This window comes from Tupaia chinensis, unplaced genomic scaffold (assembly GCF_000334495.1).
Source record: "Tupaia chinensis unplaced genomic scaffold, TupChi_1.0 Scaffold143913_1, whole genome shotgun sequence".
NCBI classification, from domain to species: Eukaryota; Metazoa; Chordata; class Mammalia; order Scandentia; family Tupaiidae; genus Tupaia; species Tupaia belangeri.
The window spans coordinates 2,549,372-2,569,768 of record NW_006203764.1 but is presented as its reverse complement, the minus strand read 5'-3'; the positions used below and the strand labels follow the sequence as shown (position 1 = coordinate 2,569,768).

Sequence of the window (20,397 nt, the reverse complement as noted above, 5' to 3'; positions counted from 1 at the left end):
TCCATCTTCACTGAGGGGTGATTTCTTGCTTTCTGTCTCTCTTTCTCTCTCTTTCTGGTGAGTACACACGCCCTATAGCTAAAAATAATAATAATAATAAATATAAACTCTTAAGAATACATGTAAGTGTTTTAAGTGTAAACTTCAAAGGGCAGAAGTACAATGTATAAGTTCCAAACAAGTAGATAATAAAAACAAGAATAGGGACCAGCAGTTGGTGTAATGGCTATGTCGCTGGACTCCCATGTAGTCAACCATGGTTCAAGTCCCAGACCCAGTGGCTTAAATTCACACTGGGTGTGTATGTGTGTGCGTGCCCAAGATCCTGAGAGGAGAACTGAAGAGAAGAGATTGTGGCATGGCCATCCCCTCCTGGGGGAGGAGGTGATTTCTCGCTTTGTGTCTCTGTGTCTCTCTGTCTTTCTGGTGAGCGCACTCGCCCTATTGCAAAAACCTCTCCAAAAATAAATAAATAAATAAATAAATAAATAAATAAATAAAGAATAAAACTTCAGGGGCTATCTGGTGGCATGGTGGTTGAGGTGGTTGGAACCCACGTGGCTGACTCCATGGTTCGAGTGCTGACCCAATGGCTTGAAAAATGCACCATGTGTATGTGCATGTGTGCTCCAAATCCCAAGAGGATAATGGAAGAGAAGGGATTATGGTGTGGCCATACCCCTAGGGATGTGATTTCTCACTACCCCTACCCTTGTCCCTGTGTCTATCTAGCAAGTGCATGAGCCCCATAGCAAAACAAACAAACAAACAAACAGACAAAAATTTCAATCAAGACAAAAAGAGAATCATAAAAAAGCTGAAATAAGCACAAGTAAGATGACAGAAATAAATTCCAAATTTTCCAGTAATCACAATAAATATGAATTTACCAGACTCACTAAGGATTGTCAGAATGGATTTTATTTTATTTTTAAATGATTTCCTATTTGCATTCAGGCGCTGAACATCTCTGTAGCACACAAATGTGTTTGTCAAGGTATGCGTGCAGCACATGGCAGTCAAATCAAGGATATTACTATGCACATCATTTTCAACAGAGAACTTTACTATCTTTTACCTTTTAATTTCTTCCCTGAACCCCCCCCCCCTCCCCTCTACTATCCACTCCTCTCCCATACAGTTCTGTTATTTACACTTGTCTTCCCTATTATATCTTCAGATCCTTCCATTTCAGCTGTAGGGTACAGGCTCAAATGAATAACAGATTTAAACATAAGGCCTCAAACTATGAAAGTACAGGTGGAAAACTCTTGAAGACATCAGAGTAAGCAAAGATTTCTTTTTTTTTTTTTTTTTTTTAGAGGTTTTCGCTATAGGGCACGTGTGCTTGCCAGAAAGACAGAGACATAGAGACAGAAAGTGAGAAATCACCCCCCGGGGGGATGGCCACGCCGCAATCTCTTCTCCTCCATTCTCCTCTTGGGATCTTGGACACACACGCACACGTGCCCAGCGTGAGTTTAAGCCGCCAGGTCCAGGACTTGAACCGCAGTCGACTATATGGGAGTCCAGCAACATAGCCATTACGCTAACTGCTGGTCCCTAAGCAAAGATTTCTTAAACAAGACCCCTAAAGCATAGGCAGTTATCCTAAAAGACAAGTGAGGTTTCATCAAACTAAAAATTAGCTTCTGCATAGCAAAGGAAATAACAATTATAATGAAGAGACACCTCTTGGAATGGGAGAAAAATATTTGCAAAATATGTTTCAAATTAGGGATCAGTAACCAGAATATATAGGAAACTCAAACAGCCTACCCAGAAAAGAAACAAAGAATCCAATTAAAAGTGGACAGATTGGATTTTGAAAATCAAGCCATGTGTTATTTATAAGAGACATATCTAAAATATATTGAAAGATACTGAGAAGGGTGAAAAAAGATATACCAAGCAAATACTAAGTAAAAGAAAGCTGAAGGCCAGCCAGAGGTGTGGTGAAGGCTGCTGGATCTCACATGGCCCACTGTGCAGATCTGGTGAGTCCCAAATCTGGTGGCTTGAAAAACGCACTGGGCATATTATTCATACATGCCTATAATCCTGAAAGGAGAAATAGAGGAGAAAGGATTGCAGTGTGACCATCCTCCACGGTGGGGGGAGTTGCTTTCCTGCTTTCCTTCTCTCTCTCTCTCTCTCTCTCTCTCTCTCTCTCTCTGGCAAGTGCACATGCCCTCTAGCAACTTAAAAAACAAAAAAAGTTGAAGTTAGTAAACTGTCCTTAAGTTGATAAGCATTATTATAAAGAAAGTCACCATATATTGATAAAAAGGGTAATTCACCCGGAAAATGTAACCATTCTAAAACTTTATACAATTAACAAGATAACTTCAATATATTGGGTCATTGAAAAAGTCAGGACACATTTTTGCATAGCAAACCATAAAAACTACGTCTTGACTTTTCAGTGATCCAGTATGTAACCAAAGTTAATAAGATTACATAGAGAAATGAACAAACAGATAATCATAGTGGGACATTTTAACAGGTCTCTTTCAGTAATCGATAGCTCAAACAGATAAAAAAATAAATAACACTATAGTAGATTTGAATAATACAATGAGCAAATTTGATCCAATGGACATACAAAGATTCTTGAATCTACCAATTCAAGGATATGCTTTAAAAAATGAAACTTGAAAAACAGAGAACAGATACTAGGCCACAAATTAAGTTTAAACACATATTGGAAAGTTCAGTTCAAGGATATCAAATTTTCTAATCACAACATAATTAAATTATAAATCCACAACAAAACCATTACTGCATATAGGTGTTCTAGAGTGATCTGAACAAGGGCTCCACACATAAGAGGACAATATTCACATCTTAGACGTAGTAAATTTTATTGGTTAATTCTCACAGCAGCTGGAAGAGGCTGCCCTTATAAAGTTACACCAGATCTCACGGCCTACGAACCTGAAGACAAGTCATGTAGACATCACTAGAGTACGCAAGTATACGTGGCTATGTCCTAACTCACTTGCGTCCCAGGAGCTTTTGAGAATCTGCCTGATTTGGACGTAGTCAATTTACCTACAGAGGGAGGTATACATATATATACACACATACGTGGCATATTTTTAAATACTTCATAGATCAAAGGAAATATTATAAAATATAGATATAAATTTGTAAAAGGATTTGGAAAATTATTTTAAACTAAACAATTATGAAAATCCTATGCCCTAAAACTTGAGAGATACAACCACAGAGATATTTCAAAGATAATTTATTATCTTCAATACTTTTATTGGAAAAAGAAGACAAACTAAATGAGCTAAACAGGTCAACAGGCTAGAATAAGAATAGCCACAGAAAATTAAAAGAAGGGAAATAATTAAGATAAGAACAGAAATGAATAATAGAAAACAGATGTAGTAGAAGATCAGTAAAACCAAAAGGAGGCTATTTGATTAGACTAACAAACTAGACAAACCTTTGGCAAGACTGATGAAGAAAAGCAGATTAAGGGAACGGTAAAGAATCTCAGCACGCGCACCAGCAGGGAGCATAATTGTTACGTCGCTGGACTCCCATGTACTCAACCACGGTCCCGGTCCCAGACCCGGTGGCTTAAAACTCACGCCAGGCACGTGTGCGTGTGTGCCCACAATCCTAAGAGAAGAAGAGGAGAAGGGATTGTGGCATGGCCATATCCCCTGGGGGATGATTTCTGTCTCTCTGTCTCTTCAGCAAGCACATATACCCTACAGCCAAAAAAAAAAAAAAAAAAAAGCTAAACTAAAAAAAAAGAGAGAGTATCAGCACTGAAAAAGGAAACGTGACTACAGACATTAGCAATTGAAAATTAAACAACTTTATGCAAGTAAATTTGAAATCTTGGACACTGGAACTATTGCTTTTTTTTTTTTTTTTTTTTAGAAAATTGTTATATATAATAATCTGGAAAAACAGGGGGAAAAACCTGACTAGACTTAAATGACTACCAAATGGAATCGGGGTTCAGTAGGTAGTATGGTTGTTAAAGTGCTGGGCTCCCACATGCCAACCACAGTTTGAGTCTGGTCCCACTGGATTGAAAATCATGCTGGGGATGTGTCTATGTGTGCCCAAAATCCCAGGAGGAGAAAGGATTGCAGTGTAACCATCCACCCTGGAGGGTGATTTCTCACTTTTCCTCTTGGTATCTATCTCTGTTGCTATCCAGCGAGCACATGTGCCCTATGGCAGAAACCTTAAAAAAAAAAAAAAAAATTAAAACCTACCCACAGAAACCATTCCAACCTTAGAGATAACATCTATTAAATATTTAGGGATACACTGATCTTTGTACAAACTAATAGAACAGGGAAAAAGGGACACTTTGTAACAAAATTTTTAATGAATAATAGCAAATCAATGCATTAAAAATAGAGCCTCATGACCTAGTTGGGGTGTTCTCAAAATATAAAAATGATTTAAATATTAGAACATCTATTAATATCACCATGTTACCAGATTAAAGGAGAAAAACTTTTTACATCTCAGCAGATGCAAGAAAAGTGTTCTTTATAATTCCACACCCATTTAATCATGAACTTTTTTCCAAACTAGGAATAGAAGGGAACTCCCTTAACTTGCTAAAGGGTTTCTTGCCAGAAACTCCTAACAGACATTATATTTAATGGTGACATGTCAACAGTAGTCCCTTAAAAATTACAGATAAGACGAGGATGCCAATTATCATGGCTTCTGTCCATCATGGTTCTGGAAAGGTGTAAAGATCAGAAAGGAAAAATACAATTCTCATTTTTCTTAGACATTGTGATAACAAATGAGCCACTGAGAATCTATACACATCTTTTTAGAAACTATAAGAGAATTGCTGGATACAATGAACACACAAAAATCTCCTATTTTAAATATTTGGCTACAAATTATTATGAAATATCCTTGAAAATTTTTATTTATTGTGGTGACAAAAAATTAAATCTGGCAAGAATGTTCAAGAACTTTATGGAAATGATCAAAATATTTTACTGAAGAGCATTAAAGGATATTAAGAAATGGAGGTGGGGACAGCAGGTTGTGTGGTAGGTAAGGTGCTGGACTGCCACATGCCTGACCGTGGTGTGAATCCTGGACCAAGTGGCTTGAAAATCACACCAGGAGCATATTCATGCATGCTCAGAATCCCAGGAGGAGAAGGATGCAGCATGACATTTCTTCCTGGGGAGTGATTTACTTTCCCTCTCACTGTCTTTCTCTGTCTCTACCCAGTGAGCATATGAACCCTATGACAAGTAAACAACAACAACAAAAAAAAAAAAGAAAGAAAGGAAAGAAAGAAAGGGAGGCAGATCTCGTGTTCATGGATGAAGACTCAGTATGAGGACAACTAATTTCATTTTCATTGAAAATGAAAATTCTGAACTTTCTCTTCTGATAATGGTGAACTGAATCATTTGAACCCATCCTCCCACTTAACTCAAAAGTTAAAAAAGAAAATGAATATATTCTGAAAGCTTATAAGCATCAAATGCTAACCAGATATGGAAGAATTATGAGAGTAATATGTGGGAGAGCACAGAAATCCAGTTGTGAACCTAGCACTGAAGGTCATTTTTGCCGTGGGGTTGTTTGTTAATCTGAAAGGTGTGACCAAGAGGCAGAGTTGCAATTTTGGAAGCCCCATAAAGGTTAGGGAGATAGAAGTCAGAATCTAAGACTTGAAAGAGTAGGGGTCCTGGCACCATCCCTGCCTACCCACACACTTTTTACTGAGACCACAAAGTAAAGATAACCCAGAAGTAAATCATAGCTCAGTGCCAAGTCCTCTGATGGCCTAAGATATTATAAATATCTTGTCTGCTAGTGCCTCCAGACACCTGATAAACAGAAGGCTCTTGAAGGAAGATAACATTTCAGACCACAAATATTTCCTCATGTATTTTTTGATTCAAGAATCTCACACACCATCAAAGGTAACCAAACAAAACAGGAGGCAAGATACAAGGAGTGAAAATGAGTAGAAAGAAAAGACAATGGACATAGATCCAAAGAGACTCCAATTACTTCATTATGAAGAGATCAAGAAAGGACAGAGAAGGCCATCTAAAACATTCGTAATGCTCTGTTGTTTATCCTAGGTGGTGACCGTATAAATGTTTAATCCATTTGCCTAGACCTTTATATTTATGTATTTCCCTCTATGTATGTTATATTTAACAACAACAAAAGATACAGAATTGAAAATAATCTCAACGATATTTTACACTCTAACAGATGCACACTCACACAAAGTGAAGAAACACAGGTGAGGGGCCAGCAGATGACATAGTGGTTATGTCTCTGGACATGGCCAACCATGGTTCAGGTCTTGGACCAGTGGCTTGAAAAATCACATTAGGCGCATGTGTTTGTGTGTGCCCAAGATCCCAAGAGGAGAGTGGAAGAGAAGGGATTGTGGCATGGCCATCACCCTTGGGGAGTGATTTCTCATTGTCTCTGTCTCTGTTTCTCCCTCTGGCAAGCACATAGGCCCTATGGAATAAAACTCTTTTAAAAGAATAGGTGAAATAGGGACCAGCAGATGGCATAATGGCTACATGACTAGACTCCATGTAGTTGACAGCGGTTCAAATCCCGGACCTGGTGGCTTAAACTCTCTCTGGGCACATGTGCGTACATGCTCAGATCCCAAGAGAAAGGAGGAGAAGGGATTGGGGCATTGCTTTCTCTCTCTCTGTTTCTCTCTGTTTTCTGGAAAGTGTATGTGCTCTATAGCTAAAACCTCTCCAAAAACAAACAAACAAAAAAATTAGGTGAAATAATGGGGTTGGCAGGTGGCATGGTTGTTAAGGGCACTGCACTCCAACATGGCCAACTGTGGTTTGAATCCTGAACCTGGTGACTTGCTTTCTCACTTTCTCTCTCTCTTACCCTTCCTCCCTGGTCAAATTAAAATAAATAAATAAAGTTAAATAAAATAATGCTTTTAAAAAATAGGTGAAATAATAAGCATCAGATTCAGAATTATTCAGAATTATGGCTACTTTGAGGGAGGAAGGGAATGAGACGGGTAAAAGAGCACTCTGTAGGTAGCTTCAACTGTTCCTAATGTTTCATTTATTATATATATATATATAAAAAGATTGAGTCAAATAAAAAAGTGCTCCAACTTAACCAGGATGGATGGTAGGAATGTATTATATCCCATTTTCTCTACGTTTCTGTGTGTTTAAAATAGTCCATTTAAGAAACAAGTCCCTTGCTTGGGATAGACAATCCCTTAAACAATTGTAATGTTTCTCTCTGAATAATTTTTTATGGAAAAGAATACTTTCAATGTGTTTAATTGCTAGTTATTAGGATCTGTCTCCTATGAATAAGAATTAAATTTTTTTAGTTTCAACATTTAAGTGATAGTCCATTTCTTTCATTTATTAAACAATGTGTTCTTAGTGCTCAGTAAACTCATTACACACAAAAACACCTTTCTTTTTTTTAATTTTAATTTTTTTTCTTAGGGATGGTTCCCTATGCATTTTTAAATACAGTTTTCTATTTCTAATCTGTGGATCTTTTGGAAATCCTTAGAAATATATCTAGTTCAACTGGACTTTTAGAAATTGCTTACTTTCTTCTGTTTTGTTTTACTTAGGAGCGGGATAAATTCTACTTGTCTCGTAGCGTTGTTCTAGAACTTCTGCAGGCCCTGAAGCTCAAATCTCCTTTACCAGATACAAACCTCCTCCTGCTTGTCCAGGTAGGCTTACACCTCATTTATAAAACTTTTCACGAGATCCATGTATATTTGGAAAAAACCAAGGGAGGTGGGAGACCTATGTACAAAACCAAATGTCTTTGCCCAAAGATGAAAAATATATCTTATCTAAATCACGATATAATTAATAAGCACTTGGTGCTTCCACTGGCTAAAATAGACCAAAAAGGAATATTTATTTCGTTACTACTGTGGAACTTGTTTTGTGAGGGACTAAAAGAAACATAAAACGGGGCCAACAGGTGGCATGGTGGTTGAAGCATTAGACTCCCACATGGCCGACCACAGTTTGAATCCTGGACCTGGCAGCTTCCTTTCTCACTTTCTCTGTTTCTGTCTCTCTCTCTCTCGTGAGCTCACATGCCCTATAGCAAATTTAGGAAGATAATAGTAACAAAAAACCCCAACAACCAAAAAAAAAAAAAAAAAAAAAAGCTAAACTAAAAAAAAAGAGAGAGTATCAGCACTGAAAAAGGAAACGTGACTACAGACATTAGCAATTGAAAATTAAACAACTTTATGCAAGTAAATTTGAAATCTTGGACACTGGAACTATTGCTTTTTTTTTTTTTTTTTTTTAGAAAATTGTTATATATAATAATCTGGAAAAACAGGGGGAAAAACCTGACTAGACTTAAATGACTACCAAATGGAATCGGGGTTCAGTAGGTAGTATGGTTGTTAAAGTGCTGGGCTCCCACATGCCAACCACAGTTTGAGTCTGGTCCCACTGGATTGAAAATCATGCTGGGGATGTGTCTATGTGTGCCCAAAATCCCAGGAGGAGAAAGGATTGCAGTGTAACCATCCACCCTGGAGGGTGATTTCTCACTTTTCCTCTTGGTATCTATCTCTGTTGCTATCCAGCGAGCACATGTGCCCTATGGCAGAAACCTTAAAAAAAAAAAAAAAAATTAAAACCTACCCACAGAAACCATTCCAACCTTAGAGATAACATCTATTAAATATTTAGGGATACACTGATCTTTGTACAAACTAATAGAACAGGGAAAAAGGGACACTTTGTAACAAAATTTTTAATGAATAATAGCAAATCAATGCATTAAAAATAGAGCCTCATGACCTAGTTGGGGTGTTCTCAAAATATAAAAATGATTTAAATATTAGAACATCTATTAATATCACCATGTTACCAGATTAAAGGAGAAAAACTTTTTACATCTCAGCAGATGCAAGAAAAGTGTTCTTTATAATTCCACACCCATTTAATCATGAACTTTTTTCCAAACTAGGAATAGAAGGGAACTCCCTTAACTTGCTAAAGGGTTTCTTGCCAGAAACTCCTAACAGACATTATATTTAATGGTGACATGTCAACAGTAGTCCCTTAAAAATTACAGATAAGACGAGGATGCCAATTATCATGGCTTCTGTCCATCATGGTTCTGGAAAGGTGTAAAGATCAGAAAGGAAAAATACAATTCTCATTTTTCTTAGACATTGTGATAACAAATGAGCCACTGAGAATCTATACACATCTTTTTAGAAACTATAAGAGAATTGCTGGATACAATGAACACACAAAAATCTCCTATTTTAAATATTTGGCTACAAATTATTATGAAATATCCTTGAAAATTTTTATTTATTGTGGTGACAAAAAATTAAATCTGGCAAGAATGTTCAAGAACTTTATGGAAATGATCAAAATATTTTACTGAAGAGCATTAAAGGATATTAAGAAATGGAGGTGGGGACAGCAGGTTGTGTGGTAGGTAAGGTGCTGGACTGCCACATGCCTGACCGTGGTGTGAATCCTGGACCAAGTGGCTTGAAAATCACACCAGGAGCATATTCATGCATGCTCAGAATCCCAGGAGGAGAAGGATGCAGCATGACATTTCTTCCTGGGGAGTGATTTACTTTCCCTCTCACTGTCTTTCTCTGTCTCTACCCAGTGAGCATATGAACCCTATGACAAGTAAACAACAACAACAAAAAAAAAAAAGAAAGAAAGGAAAGAAAGAAAGGGAGGCAGATCTCGTGTTCATGGATGAAGACTCAGTATGAGGACAACTAATTTCATTTTCATTGAAAATGAAAATTCTGAACTTTCTCTTCTGATAATGGTGAACTGAATCATTTGAACCCATCCTCCCACTTAACTCAAAAGTTAAAAAAGAAAATGAATATATTCTGAAAGCTTATAAGCATCAAATGCTAACCAGATATGGAAGAATTATGAGAGTAATATGTGGGAGAGCACAGAAATCCAGTTGTGAACCTAGCACTGAAGGTCATTTTTGCCGTGGGGTTGTTTGTTAATCTGAAAGGTGTGACCAAGAGGCAGAGTTGCAATTTTGGAAGCCCCATAAAGGTTAGGGAGATAGAAGTCAGAATCTAAGACTTGAAAGAGTAGGGGTCCTGGCACCATCCCTGCCTACCCACACACTTTTTACTGAGACCACAAAGTAAAGATAACCCAGAAGTAAATCATAGCTCAGTGCCAAGTCCTCTGATGGCCTAAGATATTATAAATATCTTGTCTGCTAGTGCCTCCAGACACCTGATAAACAGAAGGCTCTTGAAGGAAGATAACATTTCAGACCACAAATATTTCCTCATGTATTTTTTGATTCAAGAATCTCACACACCATCAAAGGTAACCAAACAAAACAGGAGGCAAGATACAAGGAGTGAAAATGAGTAGAAAGAAAAGACAATGGACATAGATCCAAAGAGACTCCAATTACTTCATTATGAAGAGATCAAGAAAGGACAGAGAAGGCCATCTAAAACATTCGTAATGCTCTGTTGTTTATCCTAGGTGGTGACCGTATAAATGTTTAATCCATTTGCCTAGACCTTTATATTTATGTATTTCCCTCTATGTATGTTATATTTAACAACAACAAAAGATACAGAATTGAAAATAATCTCAACGATATTTTACACTCTAACAGATGCACACTCACACAAAGTGAAGAAACACAGGTGAGGGGCCAGCAGATGACATAGTGGTTATGTCTCTGGACATGGCCAACCATGGTTCAGGTCTTGGACCAGTGGCTTGAAAAATCACATTAGGCGCATGTGTTTGTGTGTGCCCAAGATCCCAAGAGGAGAGTGGAAGAGAAGGGATTGTGGCATGGCCATCACCCTTGGGGAGTGATTTCTCATTGTCTCTGTCTCTGTTTCTCCCTCTGGCAAGCACATAGGCCCTATGGAATAAAACTCTTTTAAAAGAATAGGTGAAATAGGGACCAGCAGATGGCATAATGGCTACATGACTAGACTCCATGTAGTTGACAGCGGTTCAAATCCCGGACCTGGTGGCTTAAACTCTCTCTGGGCACATGTGCGTACATGCTCAGATCCCAAGAGAAAGGAGGAGAAGGGATTGGGGCATTGCTTTCTCTCTCTCTGTTTCTCTCTGTTTTCTGGAAAGTGTATGTGCTCTATAGCTAAAACCTCTCCAAAAACAAACAAACAAAAAAATTAGGTGAAATAATGGGGTTGGCAGGTGGCATGGTTGTTAAGGGCACTGCACTCCAACATGGCCAACTGTGGTTTGAATCCTGAACCTGGTGACTTGCTTTCTCACTTTCTCTCACTCTTACCTTTCTTCCCTGGTCAAATTAAAATAAATAAATAAAGTTAAATAAAATAATGCTTTTAAAAAATAGGTGAAATAATAAGCATCAGATTCAGAATTATTCAGAATTATGGCTACTTTGAGGGAGGAAGGGAATGAGACGGGTAAAAGAGCACTCTGTAGGTAGCTTCAACTGTTCCTAATGTTTCATTTATTATATATATATATATAAAAAGATTGAGTCAAATAAAAAAGTGCTCCAACTTAACCAGGATGGATGGTAGGAATGTATTATATCCCATTTTCTCTACGTTTCTGTGTGTTTAAAATAGTCCATTTAAGAAACAAGTCCCTTGCTTGGGATAGACAATCCCTTAAACAATTGTAATGTTTCTCTCTGAATAATTTTTTATGGAAAAGAATACTTTCAATGTGTTTAATTGCTAGTTATTAGGATCTGTCTCCTATGAATAAGAATTAAATTTTTTTAGTTTCAACATTTAAGTGATAGTCCATTTCTTTCATTTATTAAACAATGTGTTCTTAGTGCTCAGTAAACTCATTACACACAAAAACACCTTTCTTTTTTTTAATTTTAATTTTTTTTCTTAGGGATGGTTCCCTATGCATTTTTAAATACAGTTTTCTATTTCTAATCTGTGGATCTTTTGGAAATCCTTAGAAATATATCTAGTTCAACTGGACTTTTAGAAATTGCTTACTTTCTTCTGTTTTGTTTTACTTAGGAGCGGGATAAATTCTACTTGTCTCGTAGCGTTGTTCTAGAACTTCTGCAGGCCCTGAAGCTCAAATCTCCTTTACCAGATACAAACCTCCTCCTGCTTGTCCAGGTAGGCTTACACCTCATTTATAAAACTTTTCACGAGATCCATGTATATTTGGAAAAAACCAAGGGAGGTGGGAGACCTATGTACAAAACCAAATGTCTTTGCCCAAAGATGAAAAATATATCTTATCTAAATCACGATATAATTAATAAGCACTTGGTGCTTCCACTGGCTAAAATAGACCAAAAAGGAATATTTATTTCGTTACTACTGTGGAACTTGTTTTGTGAGGGACTAAAAGAAACATAAAACGGGGCCAACAGGTGGCATGGTGGTTGAAGCATTAGACTCCCACATGGCCGACCACAGTTTGAATCCTGGACCTGGCAGCTTCCTTTCTCACTTTCTCTGTTTCTGTCTCTCTCTCTCTCGTGAGCTCACATGCCCTATAGCAAATTTAGGAAGATAATAGTAATAATAAATACATTTTTTTAGAAAAAGAAGCATGAAATAATAATTTCTGTCCTTGAGAAATTTGCAGTCTGCTAAGTCAGAGGGGCAGCTCACTCTCCAGAGCTGAGACGGGGCTAATGAAGCCAAAACTGGGGGAGCAGGTTTAGTCAGATGTGTTTGGATGCATCACTGAAACTTGGTGAAGCAGAAGTAAAGGTGAGGGTGGGCCCAGCAAGATACAGTCAAATGGCAGAAGGTACTGGGCCCAGGGCTGTGGAGTCGGCATGAACCACCCCGCTGGGACCAGTGAGGCAGAGAGACTTAGATGCAGCAAAGTAGGCTCTGGAGAACTGACAGCAGATATGCTTCTGGTTGGAGAGCTGCTTAAGAGGGCCCGGAGTGCCCCTTCCCTGGTGTCTTTAACTCAGTGTTTTAGGCATAAATGTAGGTTTGATGACCTGACACAGGCTAAGACTTGCGCCACAGATGAGAGAGGTAAACTGAGTCTTGGGGGGAAAGTGAGAACAGGATGGACCCCACCCATGTGGTATGAAAACAGGGACAACTCCATGAAGGAAGTGGCATTTAAGCTACCCACAAGAGACTGGTGAGTATGGACAATGTCTTTGGGGTTAGGGTTCAGCCCAGAGGCTGACTGGCTTCCAATAATAGGGGAGGCTGAGGCAGGAAGGTGAAGTCAACTTAGGGATAATGACATGAGCAAGGGGATGAGCAAAAAAGCAAGCTGGCAGCTGAGTGCCTGAGGCAACAACAGGGATCAGGTAACCTGGGACCCAGCCTCGGACCCAGTGGCTGAGGCTGCACTTAAAGACTTGGCCATGAACCACCGCCAGGATCAGGGTATCACTCAGATGACCTTCATGCAGAGTGCCCAGCAACCAAGTCACAGCTCTTTCAGTTCTCCCAGAGGAGCACTAAGAACAGTCCCAGGGTCTGGTCCTACAGATCCGAGGTCAAATGACTGGAGGAAAATGAGAGCTTAGTATCAAGGAGCTAGACCCATTTCCCCAAATCACAGGGGTCTGGAATACCCTGGAGTGATGAGAGAGGAGGTAACATTAACTGAGCACCTATTACATGACTGCTAGAAAACGATAGCCACAGGTGCTGGGCGTGATGTAGTCAGGATGAAATTCTGCCATCGTCCTGAGATGCCAGACAGCCCAGGAGAAGACAGAAGCGAAGTCACCACAAGATAAATCTCTGTGCTCCGGAGGAGGGACACACTTTGAATTTCTCCCCGGGGACTGCCATTGGCCAGCATGTCCCCCTCATCCATCAGCAGCCACACAAGCAACAGCGACACAGGCTGGCTTGAAGAGTGGGATCCCCACTGGTCTGGAGGAGAGGGCAGGTGAACGGGGCTCGGTGAAATAGCCCAGAGCAGGGCTAAGGTTGGGAGGTTGACAGGGTCTGGAGGTCACCTGTTTCTGATAGTGTTTCAACTGGGGATGTGCATCCTCCAAACAGCCTCGTCTCAGGGCCCTGGAGGTGCTTTCCTGTGGGCATTACACAGCACTCTCATAATTGCCCTTGGTCCTGAGCAGAGCAGGTCTGTGTGACTGGTTTCCTTGGGGTCTAGCACCCCCATGCTGTAACTGCAGGGGGCCGGGTTTCAATGAAGTACATTAGTCAACCATAATAAGCACTTGTCATGAGACTGCAAAAGAACTCTGACAGTTTAAATTACCCGGTGCTTAAGGAAACCATGAAAACAGTGATTATTGCATCACAGTTAGGTGAATAAATAACAAAAACAAATTAGCTTCAGAAAAAAAAAAGAAGGCAAGAAGTCAATACTTCTAAATATGTTTGATAAATTTTCATCTGCCATCAAATGTATCACAGTCCCATCTTTTAAAAAATGTATGTGTCATTGAATCATTAGGTTAAAAAACTCAAGTTGTGGAATTATTCAGGTTGGAGAGGTATGCGGGTGATGTTTGGAGATCATTTCTCAAGGAGTCCCTCTCTGAAGAACGTTTTGACCTTCTCCAGTAAAACGTGTTAAAAAGTGTGCCATCTACAAGTAATGTCCCCTTGTTCTGTAAACTCTCGAAGTCAACCCTTTTCCTTACTAATGAGAGAAATAAAAGTGAGACATACCGTAAGAAGTGGAGTGGTTCCCTTACCGGCCTGTGGTCCTGCCTGAGTCTTGGAGAGAAGGCATCCTTGGGACCATTCCTGGGAGGAGAGAGAAGCATCTTTGTCTCTCTGTAAACAGTGCATCTTTCTGTAGGGTTCTCCCATTCTTTTTCCCCTTGGGCTCGAATACCTGAGTCTGCCTGTGTTCTCTGGAGATCAGCAGAAGTGATAGTCTGTCCTCTGGCCACTTCTCTTAGGCCACAGTATCTAGGCTGGGTCAGAGGGAAGCTTCCCCCTTTTCTGATGGGCATGTCAGTTTCGGCACCCTGACCGCCAGGCTCACAGGGTAGATGATGTATCTGGGGCAGACAGTGACTTTCTTCCTGGTTGTTAGTGACCATCACCTGCAGGCAGAGGGGGTGATCTGTCTAACTGAAAATGCAACTTAGAAATAGAAAGTGGGCCAGCAGATGCTGTGGTGGTTAAGGCACCGGATCCCACATGGCCGATTCCACAATTTGAGTCCTGGACCCAGGCACTTAAAATCCACTGTGTGGGGGGGGGGGGACCAGCAGTTAGCGTAATGACTATGTCACTGGACTCCCATGTAGTTGACCGCGGTTCCAGTCCTGGACCCGGTGGCTTAAAACTCACGCCGGGCACGTGTGCGTGCGTGCCCAAGAGCCCAAGAGGAGAATGGAGGAGAAGGGATTGCGGCGTGGCCATCCCCCCTGGGGGGGGATTTCTCGCTTTCTGTCTCTCTGTCTCTCTCTGTCTGTCTGGCGAACTCATGCACCTTATGGCAAAAACCTCTCCAAAAAACAAAACAAAACAAAAAAACCACTGTGGGCAAGTATGCATGCCTGCCCAAAATCCTGGGAGGAGAATAGAGAAGGGATTGTGGTGTGTCCATCCCCTCTGGGGGATGATCTCTCACTATCTCTTTCTCTGTGTCTCCCTCTGGCAAGTACATGTGCCCACATGATTGCCCGTCAGTCAGAAGAGTCCACTGCCCCAGTGCTGGGTGTTCTGTTCAGTATTTCCCTCACGTGAAACAAGGAGGGTATTTCCTCTACACCTCTCTAATTAATAGCTATGAAGATAGATGAGTTCACTGAGAAGAATGTTTTCTATTCTTCTCATAGATAGACCATACCGTTGTTGCTTACCAAATACTCTGGCAGTAGGAGAGACCCCTTACAGGACAGTGGAATGGGGTCACCCTAGATCTAAACACTTCAAAGCAGGAACAGGTATGCTGTTTTTTAATTCCTAGAAATTTTTCCTGGAGGCCTGACATCCTGGGAGATTTCCTAGCCTGCTATATCAGAAAACTTCAGAATGTTTGTGGAAAAAATAGAATTAAAGTACCAGTTTATTTTGGTGCAAAAAAAGCATTTAAAATCCATTCACAGTTTTTTTTCCATAATATGCATTTTCCAGGGACTTCCTGAAGACCCTACATATGCCGTCACTGCTGCTGTTTGTTTTTACTTAATGTGTGAAGTCGGGTGACATTACAGGCTCCAGTGAATTTTGTTTTCTCCCCCCCCCCAAAAAAGACATGGAATCAGAAGAGAATTTGCCAAAAAAAAAGAAACTTACATTCTTTTAATTGTCAGCCACCAGGGCATAGTTCTGCTTTGGACAGATGTGTGATCCCGTTACTTGAATCCAGACATTTTGTTTTTGCTTACAGTATTTTCTCTTCTGCTGGTTTGCTGTAGATGTTTTATCTGTAATGGGTTATTAAAATTGTTCTCGAGATCGATTAAAGGAGAGTTCCCATCACAGAGTGACAGCTCATTAATAAGCCACCATCCGCGCTATTTATAAAGTTCAGAACAAAATGAGTTTCCTCGGCTCCCGTTATGCGCAAAGAGTGGATGTTCTGCTCATTTGCCACGTGCCACTCCCACTCCATGGGGTGTACCTATGTGTCAAGCTACCAGACATCATGTCTGTGAAAGCTCTCCTTTCAAAGATGGGCTGATGTGGGCTGGAAGACAAAGGCACGCTAAAGGTTCCGCTGTTTTCATTCCCAGAGTTACTGTGAAGTGGGGTTATTAGCATTTGAGGAGGAATAATCTGATCACGCCATGGGATGAGAGGTGTAGACACTATTTTGGGTATCATTTTGATAATGAATTTAGTAATGACAGTAATGGGTCTCGCGTTTCTTTTGTCTTCCCGGGGAGTGCATACTGCGCTGGGGGCGTGGCACCGCACTCTGAAAGGCTACAGTTCTTCCTTCTACAGGCGGGGATCATTTCCCTCTCTGATTTTAGTGGGGTCTTTGCACTTTGAGCTGTTCTATTAAAAATTATAATGGACCTTTTCAGTTCATGGTTGGTGACTATATTAAACAAAGAAAAGTTGACTGGGGTTTCAGTTATACATACGGTATAAAATACACTAGATGGAAATGCATCGTTTATAAAAAAGAAATTATAGGTGATTTTAGAGGCTTATGCACTTCTATTCCCTGTAATAGGCCAGACTGAGGTACCTCCATTTTAGGGTATGTTTGATTAAATCTGAATTGTAAAATTTATTGCAAACAGACATTTGAGTTTGACCTTAGCTCTCGCTACCCCTGCGAACAGCGTGCTCACGTTATGTTACTCCTTGCTCTGCTCAGTATGGTAGGTCAGAACGGCATTTGCTGAAGGGAGTTACAGACATTTGAGGTTTTGCTTTTTCACAAATCTTGCTTTGCTCTAAAGGCCCAACCAGGACATACAAGCACTTTAGGGGCATCCGGGACTTCCAGCCACCCCTATATAAGCAGCCCCGATCAGATGCAGGTCTGCCCTCTCGGTGGCTCTCTTCCTGTGCGGTCACATTTCTGTTGTGAAGAAATTAGTGCTGGTGTCCTCACCGAGGTTCTGGCACTCAGTTATTAAGTCATCTGTCTTAGATTGCAGGCTCAGATAAAAACTGTTTATCCATTTATTATTTTTTTCCCTTAGAAAAATATGCAATGTTGCCAGGAAGTTGGGTTGGGAGTGTTCTGTCACTAGGTTCTTCTACCCAGTATTACTGTTTTTCGGTATTTTTTCCTTACAAGTTTTATCCTAAGTTAGGGGTTTCCTTTAAAAAAAAAAATTCCAGAGGGCACATGTGTTCACCAGAGACAGAGAAACTGAGAAAGAGAAGGCGAGAGAGGTGGAAAGCATACCCCAGTGGGGCATAGTCACACCTCAATCCCTTCCCTTCTATTTTTCCATCCTGTCATGATTCTGTACATGCACACACACATAGCTGGCTTGTTTTTCAGACTACTAGGGCTGGGATTTGAACTGTAGTTGGCCACGTGGGATCTGGCTCCTTTAACCACTAGGCTACTGGATTGGTCTAGCCTTTACATTTTCTAAACCTGATTTATTCACTTATTCCTTCCTTCCTTCTTTTTTTTTTTTTTTTTTTTTAAGAGAGAGATTTTTGCTATAGAGCACATGCACTCACCGGGGAGACAGAAAGACAGAAAGCGAGAAATCACCCCTGGGGGCCGGGGGGAGGGAATTGACCCAATGCAGTCCCTTCTCCTTCATTCTCCTCTTGGAATTTTGGGCATGCACATGCACCCAGCTTGAGTTTAAACTGCTGGGTCTGGGACTCAAACTGCGGTAGATTACTTGGGAGTCCAGCAACATAATCATTACGCCATCAGCTGGTTCCCATTTTTTTTTTTCTTATAGTAGAAATAGATTCAAGTTAGGTACATGGACATAGTATACCTAAATAAAATAATGGAAAATGTAGGTATCCCCAGGTTGTTACTCTCTTTGCCAGATTCAGAGTTAATGGCCAAGTAGATTCTTCAGCTTTCTGTAGCTGTGTTCGAGGTGAATGGAAATGAGGTCATGGAGCTCTGTGTCCCCTCCCATCATGTAGTAATCAGGGACAGCTCTGTTTGCTGCCCTCTCATCCCCAGCTTGCTTTCCGGGACTTTCAGCCACCCCTATATAAGCAGCCCTGACCAAGTGCTTCTCTCCTCTTGCACATCAGATGCAGGTCTGCCCTCTCGGTGGCTTTCTTCCTGTGCAGTCACATTTCTGTTGTGAAAAAATTAGTGCTGGTGTCCTGACCGAGGTTCTGGCACTCAGTTATTAAGTCATCTGCCTTAGATTGCTACATAACAGCAGCTTCCTGTGTGCAAAAGCTTTTCATGAAAGATCATGTCTGAAGACTGGCTCTTGGCCCCAAGAAGTTCGAGGGTTTCTTGGTTTCAGGAGGCCTTTGGTTTAGGGTAACACCATGCTCACCAAATCCTGTTGCTGATTAGTAATGCTTAGACTTGGGCCCCTGATTAGCTTGACAACACAAAAGGGGCTTCAGAAAGTTTCTGGAAAATGCATATTATCAAAAAAACTGTGTATATGGATTATTTATTTATTTATTTATTTTTGCATCGAACGAGTTTGCGTGCAAACTTGTGCTTAATTCCACTTTTCATGAAATTTCTGAAGTCCTTACCCGTGTGGATTTCTGTCCTTTCACTCCATAGCTCCTCATCAGGCCTCCTTGAGACTTTCTGTACGCCTCAATCTGATTACTTCTCCTCAGTTTGAGGAAGAGTAATTAGCTGAACTCATGGTCTTGACCTGTCTAACTTCCCTGCACGTTCCAGTCTGAGCGTGTAGTGAATGAGAAGCAAGAATTCCCTGTGTTGAAACTTCTCCGGAGCCTCTGAACTGCACAGCAGCAGCTTTGGATCCCAAAGTTGTTAGGGCCACTGGCCAGAGGCCAGCAAAGAGAAATTAAACAGGAGTTCATTGCTTCTAGCAAATTCTGCAGGCTCTTCTGTTTAACTTTTTTCTAAGACCATTAATAAATAGTTCAAAGTTGCATTAAGTGGGAAATACTGTCAAATCTGTAATAAGGCAAATTACATTGTAATCTGTCAGCTCCATCCTCATCATAATCTCAAGTCATGCTTGATTAGTCAGTTCATCTCATAAACTTTCTGAGACCTTTGAGATGCCAGGCACTGAGCTGGTGCTGCAGATGAGGTGTGTAAACTTTTTTTAAAAAAATTTGCTAGAGGATACATGCATGGAGGTTGGCGGGTGAGAGGGAGAGGGAGGAAAAGTGAGAAAGTACTCCCCACGGGGCATGGTCACACCACAATCCCTTCTTTTATTTCTCCCTCCTCTCCGGAGTTTGGGCATGCATGCACAAGCCACTGGTGTGTTTTTCAAGTCACCAGGTCCAGGACTTAACTGCCTAGCCATGTGGGAACCTGCTGCTTAATTCACCAGGTCACGAGCTGGTCCCAAGTTTGTGCTCTTGAAGAACTCGTAGCAAATTGGGAAACAGATTCATAAGGCACTGCAGTCTCCTGTGGTTACTGTTACGATGGAAGAATGTGAAATGTCCCATGGGTGCACAGAGCAGGGAGGGGGGTGGGAGGATCATTATCCACATGGGAACATGCAGGTGAAGTGGGAAGACACTGAAGATTCTGGGGATGGGTTGGGGAACAGATAGAATATTCACTCTGGGGTCAGTTATTCTTGTTTTTATTCTAAATATATGATGTAATGATAGAAGTCATGAAAGTCTATGAATGCGTGCTCATGGTAACCATCAAGAAGTGCTAAAGAGAAAATAGAGAGTAAGTCTGACAATGCTGACATGTTTTCTTTGTTTCTTGAGTGAATGCTCCGTTCAGTGCCACTTACCTGCCTGGATGGAGGGAGGATCTGGGTGTTCACATCAATACTGTGGTTCTGAGTTTCTGA

The 20,397-nt window shown here is 40.6% G+C and overlaps 1 protein-coding gene across 3 annotated transcripts in view; it reads left to right on the top strand.

Annotated features, from left to right (window-relative positions):
• The window catches only part of UNC79 (unc-79 subunit of NALCN channel complex), a 240,162-nt gene that overhangs the window by 193,258 nt on the left and 26,507 nt on the right, over positions 1-20,397 (top strand). For all 3 annotated transcript variants that reach the window (XM_027767091.1, XM_027767090.1, XM_014582903.2), the window contains one exon: positions 7,625-7,729. In XM_027767091.1, the coding sequence (XP_027622892.1) occupies positions 7,625-7,729 (105 nt within the window). The remainder of the gene's footprint in view (positions 1-7,624; positions 7,730-20,397) is intronic.